At 46.6% G+C, this 13,924-nt stretch overlaps 1 protein-coding gene across 5 annotated transcripts in view; it reads right to left on the reverse strand.

The window, feature by feature from the left end:
- Positions 1 to 13,924, reverse strand: part of Msra (methionine sulfoxide reductase A) — a 336,723-nt gene that overhangs the window by 69,415 nt on the left and 253,384 nt on the right. For all 5 annotated transcript variants that reach the window (XM_047549561.1, XM_047549562.1, XM_047549563.1 and 2 more), the window contains one exon: positions 12,667 to 12,773. In XM_047549561.1, coding sequence (XP_047405517.1) covers positions 12,667 to 12,773 — 107 coding nt within the window. The remainder of the gene's footprint in view (positions 1 to 12,666; positions 12,774 to 13,924) is intronic.

The following is a 13,924-nucleotide window of genomic DNA, read 5'->3' on the forward strand; positions in this document are numbered from 1 at the left end:
AATTGCCCAACCCCCGCCCCCAGCAAATTAAGAACACGATTACTCTTGAGCACTTTTTGCTTTTGGTGGCCTTTTCTTTCTCAGGGCCCACACCTCCAGGTCCGCTTCTCACACAGGGTGCACACAACGGCTCTCATTTTCTTTCTTAGTCCTGCCTGGTCCCTCGCACACACCCTTTGCCTGTTCCTCCTACAGAAGGGCACCCCTTTCTCCTGCTTCTCTTGGATTGACCCTTGGGCTCATTTCTCTTATCAACTTCCCTAACCCTAATGCGTGGGTCACCTCATTTACCTCTACTTCCAAGTCTTATTAGTCTTGCGTTGGAAACATGAAGTCCTACTGTCATAACAAAGAACGTGTGCGTTTTGTGAGAACCGCCTTACAAACTGATTTAGCAGAGAGAAGGGCACCTTGCTGCATACTAACGATGCTTTAATAGCATGCTCCTGAAGATGGCTGCACCCAGGTGAGTTGAGCAGGGGTTGCAGGGAGCCTCTGCGTGGCTGAGGAAGACTGAGGAGGAGGCAGGGAGTATAAGACTCCAGGTGGAAAATCACGAACCAGATCCTGTCAAGGAAAACTTAACCATATTCAATAGCATAACCAGAAAAATTAACCACCTTCCAGAAGCAGAAAGGGCACACATCAGCCTATTAGAGACTTAATACTGCTCTCCGGGGCTGAATAGCAGACAGTCATTTGGAGCATCTTGAATGTGACGAGGCTGATGGAGCTGCTGTCTCACAGTGACAGTGGCCCCATTTTGACAGCTCATGGTCTCACAAAGGGTATGGAAGTTTACCTTTGACCACAGGTGAGCTGAACTGTGAAACCAGTACTGACGCAGCATGGACAGATTGGTCTTGATTTGGGTGGTCTTTACTGCATTCTTTTGACTATACTTGTGAAATGGTGGCCAACGTCTGACTTGGCCCACCACTAGGAAAAGGAAGCAATGTATAGGAATAGGATTTCTCAACCTGTCTTTGGAAAGATATTAATTCCCATTTTATTCCAAATGAATGTGCAGCATCCCTGGATCCTAAATGATAAATGACCTGGCCCTGCCTAGAAATTCACGGATATAAGTAAATACGTATACACACACACACACACACACACACATGCACACATGTGCTAAAGATAACCTATGCATCTCATGTATACACAGACACGGACTTGTAATTTATTACATAAAGTACAATTCTGAGACCTACAACAAGAGGTTGCACAGGACAACAAAATACTGTGCCCCAGGGAAGGGCACAACGTCTCTGCCTGGCCCAGAACCAGCTCCCACCTCTCTCACTCCCCTCGTTTACCTTAGGCGTTATTGAATTTTGTCTGAAACACAAGAGGGCAAAGCAACCACGAGGCAGTTTTCACTGATGACTTTGTAAGGAAGCCAGACAGGAATGGACATGTGTGTGTGTGTGTGTGTGTGTGTGTGTGTGTGTGTTTCTTTTCCTATCATGTGTGCTTCAGTGTTTAACTCTGTGGATTACCAAAACCACCCAGAACCTTTTGTGTGACTAGATGTAAAAATAATACATTAGTGTCACTCTAACTGCAAAATGATCCCCCCAAACTAGGTCTCTCTTTTACTTACACATAATTCTTTCCTACTAAATTTTGCTGTTTTGTAAAGTTCCTGGATTTATAAATGTGTTTCTGTCACAAACATTCCTAACCACCAACCCTGAATGAGACAGATTAAGCACTAACGACACATTCCTCAGAGAAGTAAAATAGACAAGATAAAGATGGAGGTGAGGGCTGGGATATGGCTCTGTGGTGGAGCCCTTGCTCCGCAGCAAGGTCCTGGTTCCATCCCCAGCACTGAAAGTATAAGGAAGAAAGGGATGTGGGATCTTCCTTCTCCAGGGTCCCCTGCTAGGGTGTGAAACGACCAGGTGAAATCTCCTTGGCCATGTGAGGGAAGGGCACAGCAGGCAGAGAATGCAGTTTGCACCTATATCCCAGGCTTACCCATTTACAAACTGGGTGACCTTGGGAACTGGCAGCCCAGGTCTCCTGCAAGTCAGGGATTAGCGAAAGGGCCTCACAGGTTCACTGTGAAGAGCAGATAAGAGAATGTCTGTGAATTTCTTTCTCCACCCACAACTCCGCTGACCTGTGCTCAGTGTTTCTCGGGGGCGGTGGCAGGGGTGGGGCAGGCCACCAGCCACAGCCAACTCTGGACTGGTGCTGGCTCTGGGGAGTGAGGACAGTGGGTGGAGCTGGTGCAATAGATCCCCACCACTCACCACTCCTCGGTTGGGGGCCTGGAATCCTCAGGAGGAGGGAACTGAGGGGGCAGCTGCAGTTTCCCAGTTTTCCATACCTGTCTGGTCACACACAAGATCAGGCACTGGGGTCGTGGCTTGACTGGCCAGGGGGTCAGGATGGGAATAAGCGCAACTCTGAGTCCAGAACCGTGGTTCAACTGCCTGGGTCAATTCGGAGAGAGGCCAGGAGGAAAACGATTTTCAAAATTATCAGGTTCAGGTGTGGATTTCGCACTGGAACGTGTCCTCTTTCGGCTTTAGAGGACAGGGTAAGGTAGCGGTCAAGGTAAATTCCTTTTGGAACCTGACAGCTCAACTCAGGCACGCCCTCTCACCGTGCGAGGGCCGCCAGTGGGTAGAAAGGGTCATTCTGCCGGATTTCAAATCCAAACTCTACAAAAGCCGGAGCGCGGAGTTCAAGGTGAAGGAGAAGGCAGCCCACTTTGCCTGGCGCGCTCTGCTTTGTCCTTCACACGCTTCGCACTTGAGGGAGAAGCTAATGACATTGACCTCGGCCCCATCCGCCCGCCCGGGCGCTCACAGCTGCGGGGGACGGTCCCCGCGGGCCCCCGCGGCGCCGCGCCGCGTGACCGTGGCCGGGCGCAGCTGACCGCACCGGGAGGGCGGGCGCTGGACGCGCGACCCCGACGCTGCGGGCCTTTTCTTCCTCCTCGCTCGCAGCCAATGGGCGGGCTCGCTCCGCCGGCTGCCATGGCAACGGGGAGCCGGCTCGGCAGTGCCCAGAACAGATGTCACATGGGCCGCGGTGGATGCGGTGGGGGTGGGGAGCGCGGTGGGGGCGCCGGGGGCGGGGCGGCGCCTTCGCAGTTAAATGGTCCCACCAGAGGGAGCAAGTCGCATTTTGAAGTACGTGCGGAGCGCTGACATCTATTTCCTTTCTCGTCCCTGTCCTTTAAGTCTAAACACACATGCACAAACACAAATGTCCTTTCATCTCCGCTCCGGAGGTGCTCCAGGCTCTCGCTTTCGTGGCGAACATGAAAGCTCTGATCTCTCCAAGCCTTAAATGAGCATCGCCTCCGCGGCAGAGGCGCGAGCAGGCGTTCTGCGGCCATTTAGGAACCGGCCGGGGAGCTGTTTGGGTGAGTCCAGAAACCCAGAACCACGCGGAGCCCAGACAAATCAAGGGGAATGTGAAAGGCAGGCGCACTGCCTCCGCAGGAAACAGCAAGCCGGTTCCCGCTCCCGCCACTGAAATGAAAGGGCCCCTGCGTCCCCCACTCCTCTCCGTGGTTTCTCTGATCATGTCATTCCGAAGGCCATTTCATATAGACTAAACCGGGGCAAGGCTTATAAATCTACCTGCTTGAACAACAAAGGCCCTTTTGTTGTCTCTGCAATAGATCCGACCCTGGCTGAAATGCTGTGTTTAAAATGCTTTGCACTGCTTGCAGTTCTTTCACCGAAATTAAGGACTATACGTGCGTGTATATAAAACAAGCCTCTATATTAGTAAGATAAGAGGTGATGTTAGCGGCAGGTAGTCAAGAGGCACTTTGCCTTTCCCCCTCCCTGCCTGCAGCCTATGGGCCTGACCCCAACCTGGTTCCTTTCACCAATCCACCAGGGAGACAAGCGGAGGAAGTACAGGTCCTGTCCTAATCTGGGGCATGATGTGCACTGAACATGTGGGAGGATGGGCAATGCTGCTGAGAGTTATTTTGCACTTGGGTTGAATTCATGGGACAAACATTCCCAGAGCGCCTGCTTTGTGCCAAGTACTGCATGGGGTGTTGCAAAAGATGCAAAGCAGGGAAGATCCCATTCACTGGCAAGAGGGAGAAGCAGCACAGAAACTCAGAATGGGGCTGGTGAAGTGAGTGTCACAAGCAAAGCATGATGGGACAGCAGAGGGCTGCTGGCTCTGAGCAGCGTCCTGGGGTGTTTGAGATGAACAGGAAGAATCTGGCATTGATGGAGCATCTCTTCTGTGACAGATATGTTACATACAACCATACCATATAACTCCCCAAGGCCACCACTGTTATCCTGCTCAAAAAATCAGGAACCCAGACTTAACAGTCCAAGGTCATACAACAAGCAGGGACACAGCCATGTTGCCCCAAATTATCTGTGCACTTCAGTGGCTTTTGCTCCATCTCCAAACTAGGAGAAAATGCATCCCTGCAAAGAACTCAGCTGTGCATGTGTGTAGGTACCGTTTCCTGACCTCACCTAAGAAAAAGTCCATGAAATTGGAGGCTCCAAACACTCCCTACCTTCCTAATAGATATTAAAATAAACACGTAACAATTAAAATTTAAAAGATTCATCCGATACACCTTCAAATCATCTTGAGCACCACAGAGACTTCCTGTGTTGCCCTTGAAAGATGAATTAGAGTGTGACCCAAGGAGAATTTGAATTCATTTGTTCCAACATCACTCTGTAATGCTATTTTTATGTCTACACCTCCACTAAAATGAAAATGTCGCTCGGCCCTCACAAGAAAGCTTTCTTCTTCCATCGGTCTGGAATCCTAGGGTGACTGCAATGCACTTGAATGAAAAGCAGTGAATGCAAATGAAAGACAGATTGCCCAGCAACACCCATGTCTGCCTTGCTTCTTCTGCCTTGCACCCAACTCCGCCCTGGGGAAGTGCTTCCCTGACACCGCAGTGAAGGTCTGCAACCACCAGAGGGCAGTGACACAAACCAGATTCGTGATTTGGGCCTGAATGTGGATGCACACAGTTTAATATGTAAAGTCCATTATTACAAGCTTTTCCCCTCCCCACCCCCTATTAATGAACAAATGCCCAGGGGTAATGCAGAGAGTTCTAAATACAGTGCAAGAAAGGGCAATCTGTACTCATACAACAGGGAGTCTAACACACAGTAATAAGTGGAAATGAAAATAATCACCCAGATGCAACTGAACTATTAAGGCTAAAGACCTTGCTGTCTACACTGCTGCACACATAGAAATATAGATGCCTTTCACCCAGAACTGGGCATTTAAAAATATTTATTTTGCAAGCTCTTATTTAGAGTTCATAATAATACCCTTAATTACAATCTCAAAGCTCTAAGAGAGGTCTAAGAGGAATTCTAACTATGGCTGGCATACAAAATGGAATTTTTCTCTCTGACTAAGGTAGATGACTGAATTATTCAGGAACTTTCCATGAGCATTTTAAATCATAAGTTCATGCTATAAACAATAGCACAAATAATTTTTTAAAAAAGATGAAGAAGAGGTATGTAATCCCCAAACCATAAAATATCAACTGACATTTACCCACATTTACACCGACTTCCAATGCAAATACGTGATTTTTCAGTGTTGGTGAAAGCGGGAGTCTTCTGGAGCTCTCTAATCGGTTTGAAACATCTCAGAACACAAACACATTAGACCTGAGAGGGAATCTACCCATTTCCCTGGGAACAAAGAAACAGAAATAACTCGGCCAAGGAGTTCTGAAAGGATGATTCCCTGATCCTATATTTAAACAAGCATTTGAAATTTGAAGGCTGTGGAAAAGCTAGATGAAGCCATTGCTGACCATCTTGTCTCTGGAGTCACCCCATTATACTCTAATAGTCATGAAATGCTAGACAGATTACCAAGTGCCTACACACTGAGTGGGTGAAAGCATGTGGGGTTCACAATCAAAAGACTAAATTTACTGTCAGGGTCATCTTGGGGTTGTGAGTGACCCCCTCTGAGCTTCATTTCCTCCTAAGGCAGGTAAGAGAACAGAACCTGTCCTAGCCCCAGGTGTGGGTTCAAAAGTCATTCAGCATACTATGGGAGAAAATGCTGATAATGGTTGAGATTTATGAAAATTTTCACTGTTTTTGTTTTCTCCATTTTACAAACAATGAACTAGAGCTGCGGAGACTCATTTAAGGTCATGGTGGGTGAAGGTGGAGCCAGGGCCCAAGCTGGATGTTCCCACCCAGGGTCAAGATTCTTTCCATTGCCATGGAGGTGAACACATAGCAAAGCTTGGTCTTCTCAGGCCACTATTACAAAAGGCCACTAACCAGGCAGCTTCAATGACAGACATCTGCTCTCACAATCTAGAGGACAGAAAGGCCAAGATACAGACGCCGGTGAGGTAGGTTTCACTGTGAAGACCCTTCCTGTGGCTTGTGGACAGCTGCGGGTGTGCTCATGGGACTTCTTCGAGCATGGGAGTGGACAGAGGGAGCAAGCACCCTGGAGTCTCTTCTGTAAGGACACTGTGTCATCTCATCATGAGTTCTCTGCCCTTGTGACCTCATCTAACCCCTGTTACTCATATCTAAATGCCATCACACTGTGTGTTGGGGGGGGGCTCCAACATATGATTTTTTTTGGGGGGACACACATATTCAGTCCATAAAAAGAGGCAACAAAGTGAGCTTCTTCATCTGCTCCATCTCTCCACAAGCATCTGGTGACAATCTGCCAGGAGCCAACACAGTACCAGGGGTGAATGGGAGCTCCAAAGAGTTTACCTAATGCATAAATGTCAGAATGATGCCTCGGACATTCCCTGAATTCTCTTAGGAAATCTGTGACATGGAAGCTTTAGGGACTGGGTATGGAACAGTTCATTACAACCAACTTCACATGATCTTTCTTCAGGTAGCCTTTGTGTAAAACAATAGTGATGTCAGTCTAGGAACTAATCAGTACATAATTAATATTTGATCAGGTAATTATTAATGTACTGAGGAAGATGGGGGAGGGCAAGAAGAATGTAGTCAGCCTACAGATGCTTAGGAGACACAGGGGTCCTGTGTCCCTCCTGGTGGGGAGAGGTCCAGTAATAGCAGGACGATTCACTGAGTAGACTTGCTTCCTGTCAGTTGGGTTGGCATAATTGAAACTAATTTCTGGATCAGAAAACTAACAGGGCGCAGCTTTGATTAATGTATATTGGTTACCACTGCAAGCCAGTACACGGATATAGGTATAAACATATAAAATCGCATTTAATTCTGATAACCCACCTGTGGGGAAGTTTTGTGATCCACACTTAGCTAATTTAAAAATTCAGACCAGAGAAATTAACTCATGGCTCAGATGGTGACAAAGAGAACACTAGGACACTCTTGCCAAGCCAGCCATCTAAATGTCATATGGAGCTCTCTCTCTCTCTCTCTCTCTCTCTCTCACACACACACACACACACACACACACACACACCCAAAGGGTTTTCTCCTTTCCTCTCCCAAACATCCTTCTAGCTCTAAGGATATTTTTCTTTTCTTTTTTAATACTGTTGTAATTAAAATACTGTGGTATGCCACTAAAGTAGTACAGGAGTAGTCAGGTCCTTTGGGAAGGTAGAAATGTTTGAAAGGGGACAAGTTTATACAAATTTCCACCTTCCTTTAAAACTAGACAAGGATCCCAAAGAGGAGATCAAGCCTGTCCTCTCCAGGGAACCTGAGTATAGCCTGGGATTCGGAACAAGCCAGATGGGCCCGCCTGGTGAGCATGGTGCACCCCTCCTGAACAGGTCGGGGAAGAAGAGCCTCAGTTTCAGTCTCCCTTTGGGGGAGGACATGTGACCATGGCAGGTAGAGAAGCAGGCCCAGGGAACTGTGGCACTCTGATCAGTGGTCTTCCCCAAAATGTCCATGTCTCAATCCCTGAAACCTGTGATTCCCACTTTATGTGGCCAGGATTTCACAGATGTGACTAAGGACTTTGAGATGGGGGGATTATCCTGGGTTACCTGGGCGGGGGGCTGCTAAATCCAACCACAAGTGCCCTCGGATTAGAGCCGGACAGAAAAGGATCAGGCACCCAGAAGAAGAGGAGGCAGTGACCTCAGAGGCAGAGACTGGAGTTATGTGGTCCCAGGCCACAGAACATCTGCCCACCAGAAACAAGGAAGCATTCCCCACTGCGGCCTCTAGAGGGAGCCCAGCCCAGCCAGCTGCATAACTTGGGCTCAATGAATCTGCTTTTGGATTTCTGTCCTCCAGAACTGTGAGATAATAAACTCTTGTGGTTTTAAGCCACCAGGTTTGTGGCAATTTGTTACAACAGACTTCGGGAACTAATATGGGATGACAAGTCAGAGATGGGACAAATTAGGGAAAGGGAGGCTGTTTCGTATGCCGACCACTGACTTCATCCTAGCAAGTCTTATTGTACAATTGTGACCTTTGGCAATTTCCCATGTCAGGAGAGTTGGCTTAGGGGTTAGGAACACTAGGGTGCAAGAAGGAGTTCATTCCCCTGACAGCAACAGACCTAAACCAAGCAGCAATTCCACAACCTTTGAATTTGGTCTCTTTACGGCAACTGTGAATCCACCCAGGAATTAACCTTGAAATATAAGGAAGCCTGGAATAATTCTGCATGGTGTTCGCTATGCAGCAGTACAATTTCCTGAGTGCCTGTGGTTCTCATCCAGGCCTCTAGAAGTGCATGAGCTCTATTCAAAGGTTCTGAACTTCGGGCAAGAACTATTTGTCACATTTCAGATATGCCATCCTATTTAGGCACTCTGATTACAAGTCACAGAGGTCTCATGGGAAGATGGCATGATGACCTTGTGGGACCTGGTAGACCCTGCACAGGGCTCTGGATTCCATTCCAAACACACCAGGGAAGCCGTGAATGAGTTGGACACAGGGAAGGGGGTACTCAGTGTTGTATTTAAGAGGTTCACCCCTGCTGTCCTGTGTGGGCAGTCACAGTCATGGAGAGAGGAGAGGAGAGGTTCAGTGGCCCAGGAGCAGATCACAGTGGCTTAAGGTATGACATGAATGGGACAATGAAAGAGAAGCCAGCAAACTGGAGATGGAGCTCAGAAGTAGAATCTGGGTTAACCTGGCCAATTGGCAGTCAGGGTGAGTGACAGGAATAGGGGGTGATCTTAGAGAAGGCTGCGGGGGGCAGGCAGGAGAAGGAACCTAGGGGTGTGTTTATATGGGTGGTGCCCTCAAAGCCTCAGCTTTGGATGTATCATGTTGACAAGGAAGTGGACGTATCAAGTGGGCACTTCCGTGTGGGGCTCTGGAGCCCTGTGGGTGGTCCAGACTATGAATCTGAATGTCACTGGCATAGATATGGCATTTAAGCTATGTTTGAGAAAGGAAGCAAAAATTAATTGACTCAATGATCATCATAAAGAATGGTCTTTATTATGGCTTGGATATGAGGTGTCCCCAAAAGCTTCTGTTAATCCAGAAATATTGGGGCAAATGATTTGCTTATGAGAGCTGAATGGGCTGACTGGGTGGAAACTGTAGACAGGTGGGGTGCAACTGGACGTGGGCCACTGGGGGGTTCCCTGGAAGGGCTGTTCTTCCCTATGGTCCCTTCCCCCCATATCTCCCTCCCTCCCTCTGCCATGAGGTGAGGAACTTTCCTCCTTCCTGCCCTTTGGCCATGATGTGCTACCTTATCTTGGGCCCAGAGCAAAGAAGTTGGCCATCTATGAACTGTGACCTATGCAATTATGAGCCCCAAATAAATTTCCTCCTTTAAATTGTTCTTATCAGGTATTTTGGTCACAACAATGCAAAAAACTGACTGAAACAGTCTTACATTTCTTTATATTTCAAAGTTAATTCTTGGGTGGACCCACCATTGCCACAGGTAGGTTAATTGGTAATGTAAAGTATTTCTCTCTTTCTCTCTTTCTTTCTCTCTCTCTCATACACACACACACACACACACACACACACACACACACACCACACACCAGCCAAACCATAGTTTGTCAGGGCTTAACTGGAGAGCATGTGTAGTCATAAAATATCTGATTATAAGTAAGAAAATTAAATAATCAAACATGAACCTTTATTCTAAAAACTGCTAGCTGCAACTCAATCATTACATACTATTTTTATAGCTAATTGTGGTACTTTTCTTTTAAATGACACTGTATTGAGTATATACAAAAACATGAGTGATAGATGATAACATTTCCAGATAATTGAAATTTAAGGCGAAATTCTAGAAAATATTAAAAGATTACAGGTGTATGTCGAAGACATAGATGGCTGCATGGAGGGATGAATGGATAGATGGGTGGGTGAACAGGTACATGAATGGATGGACACATGAATGGATGATCCAGATAGATTGATGGAAGGAATGAATGAGTGGATGGGTGGGTGGATGGGTGGATGACTGAACAGAGAGACTGACACTGACAGATTTTAAAACACTTTTTATACTTGAAATATAGTGGGTAATTTGGTGTTTGCTCCAGAAAGGTATTATTCTTATTAAGATTTAATATGGCCAAGCACAGTGGTGCATACCTGTGATCCCAGTGACTTGGGAGGCTAAGCCAAGAGGATCACAATTCAAAACCAGCCTCAGCAACTTAGCAAGGCCCTAAGCAACTTAATGAGAACCTGTCTCAAAATAAAAAATTAAAAATAAAAAGAACTGGAGATGTGGCTCTGTGGTTAGGCACCCCTGGGTTCAATCCTGATACTCGCCCCCCCCCCACAAAAAAAATGACTTACTGTATTGTACAACGTATGCAAAGGAAAACCCTGTTTTTCTTCTCCCTTTTAATAAAAGAAATATTCAGAGGAAATGTATTTTCTGCTCACAAAGCTTGGGGATTTGGAAGAAGTTAGGTCCTGGGGCCCAGAGAGCTAGCATTATATTTGTTAATTGTCATTCACATTTCAAGACACATAATCTCTCGATGGTCAAAAGATTTAATTCCTAAGTGAGGAAGAGCCACATTTTCAGGATGAGAGAATCCCATGGCCATCCCCACCCGTCTCAGGCCTGGTTCAGTTTAGGATACCAGAAGATGTTTGTCTTCACAGGCTTACTTGGCAGGGAAATTGTCCACATTTGATATTTCAAAAACAATAATACATTTGATTATATCTTCTAATCAATGCTATAAGCAAATAATCCCTCCGTGAAATTCTTTAAGAAAAAATTTTAAATATGAAAATAAGGTAAAGAAGAGGTTACAAAGACTTCCTCAAAAGGCAAGAACACCCCCTCAGCAGTTAGCTGTCAAGCTCCGTGAAAAGAACCCAGCGCTTCCGAGGTCAGCACCCCTAGACTGAATTCAAGTTGCACTCCTGAACATGTGATCCTCCTCCTGAGGCCTTCCTGCCCCTCCAATCTGATAGGAAACCCACAAACCTCCAGCCATCCCCTTCCCTCAGGTGGCTGGTGAGCCTGGGATCCATGGCCTAGCCAACTTTGCAGAAAACCACAGTTTAGATGGAAAATCACTTTTGGTTTCTGGCCCCTCAGCAGTACTGCACATCTAATTAGCTCAACAATTGGTCCCTGTGATAAAATCAGCTAATTTTATGTTCAAATGGCTGCTCTGTGGTAAGCAATACTGTCACTCTAAACTTCACTATAAAGAAGTTGCTGAAGAAGCTGGTTACAAGGGGTCACTGGGGGCAAACTAGTGTGACGACCATTACATTTAGTAACCTAAGTCAGTGTTATAGTTGGCGCACGGGGGTCCCACCAGGCTCACATTACATGCATCCCCAGAATGTAGTGACAAGACCAGAAATGCCAACCTTGAAGAGAGAAAACAGGAAATAAAAAATGAACGGAATGGGTGGTGGGCAGAATCTCCTTGCTCTTAGAAATAAATCTAAACATAAAACCAAGGAGGGCCAGTCCAGGGTCAGCTGCTCAGCCACCTGCCTCCTCATTCAGTTGGGAAGACGCCTGGTGAAAGCCAAGTCTCCCCCCATCTTGTGGTTCCCAGTAGAAGCCACAATACCTTCTAAAGTAAATATAAACGAAAAGATGGACTACTTTATGGTATAAAAGCTCATTATTTAACCTTTCACAGGCAGATTTTTGATAGTTTTGTATGTATATTGTCGATTATATCAAGTAAACAAACAGAAATTCATAAGTGTCAAAACTAGAAACAAGGATCTCAGAAATAGATGACTACATACAATTTTATGTAAAGACACAGAGAGATGCACCTATATCTAAAAAGATATAGTGAAAGATTTATAAATGGCTTCATTTATAAAACACCCCAAGCAGTAATTAGCATTTAGTAAGCATTCAGTCAGTTCCGTTGTTGCTATTCTATTATCATTACTACTATTACATAGCTACGTGTATACTACGTATCACTGTTTTATAAACCATGTACATGAACTCTCCCCTGCATATGGTTTTCTAAGTGTCAGGCACATGATTATTAAGCCACATAGATGACATGTGAATTGAGACAGTTGGACACTGGAGGCCCCCTGTATAACCACCACCACACATGCCCAGGCCATAAAAATCCTAATGGCCAAGGACATGGAAAGAGATAATCCCTAGGTAAAAGCTGTTCAGGATGGAACACAGTTCTGAATGAAAAGAACCAATCCCTCTCTACCCTCGGGGCTGCCCAAGTCAGGGTGGCCAAGTGGGCCAGAGGGGCCCTACCTTCTGGTAGTCCTCCTTGGACCTCAGGGCTGCCTCCATCTGCTCAGCGGAGCACGGGTAGATGGCCGAGCGGTACTGGGTGCCGTGGTCATGGCCTTGGCGCATGCCTGGGTGGAAAACAGAGAGGATAAGAGGCTGAGCAGGCAACAGCACCAGCTTCCACCTGGGCAGGTGCTGGGGCATGTCCACTTTCAGGTGTGTCACTCTGTGATTGCTTTATTTTTTTCTCTACATCACTTTCTTTAAACAAGCATGAAATGTATCAGTTTTGCTTTGTCAGTTTTAGTTATAATGAATATCTATGAACTTAGGGGACTTTATCACAGGTCTTGAACCATACTAGATGCCCCATTAAGGAAATAACTTTATATGCAAATATTTAAATAATAATCCATCCCGCTTATCACATATAAAGCACCATGGTGCACATCATTTCTTTGGATCCTAATGAGATACCCTGTGTGGAAGAATTATGGTCCCTCATTGGGCAGATAAACAAATGGTATAACCTAGGTATAGCCACCTGGTATGGTGAGTCATATGCCTATGACAAAGGTCACATGCCTGCTCAGAGGAAACTCTGGGACCTAGCATTAGCTGGTGCACCGTCCTGTCGAGGCCCCTCAGGGAGGGATGGCGGCCCATTTCTAACTGGCAATGCAGTTCTCCAGGGGAAACAGTCACAGCTTACCAGAGATCCCCCCATATATCCAGCGTCATGGTTAGAATGACCTTGCACATTTACTGCGTGGTTCAAGAACTGGTTTCCATTTTGACAAGTGCCCCAGACTCCTCCAACAGAGGCTCCACCTTCCATAAGGAACAGTTCTGCATTTTCAACATGAACACAGTGCAATTCACCCAGGGGTCTGGCAGAGCTGCCACTCTGGCTCAGAGCAGGGAGGGCCGAGAACCTGCATTTCTTATGTGCTCACGGGTGGTGCTGGTCACCAGATCACACTTTGAGGAACAAGAATTTTGAGTTTGCCAGAGGCTCTCAAGGTTCCTTATTCAACCATCAGCAATGTTTTTGCTTCCAGTGCTGTGAACAGCTTGCCATGGTAACTCTGCTCATCCAGGTTCCTCTCCCCAGGGGCGCCGTGTGCAATGCTCCCCACTGACCCCACTATGCACCCGTGTTGTACCCAACTCCCGTTCGTCCTTCAAGACTTAGTTTCTGCATCTTTTGTAGCACCTCCCTGGTCAACCTCCCCAGCTGGAAGGTTGCCACCATCTCCTTTGGTTCCACTGGGCCTCT

This window comes from Sciurus carolinensis, chromosome 4 (assembly GCF_902686445.1).
Source record: "Sciurus carolinensis chromosome 4, mSciCar1.2, whole genome shotgun sequence".
Taxonomy (NCBI): domain Eukaryota; kingdom Metazoa; phylum Chordata; class Mammalia; order Rodentia; family Sciuridae; genus Sciurus; species Sciurus carolinensis.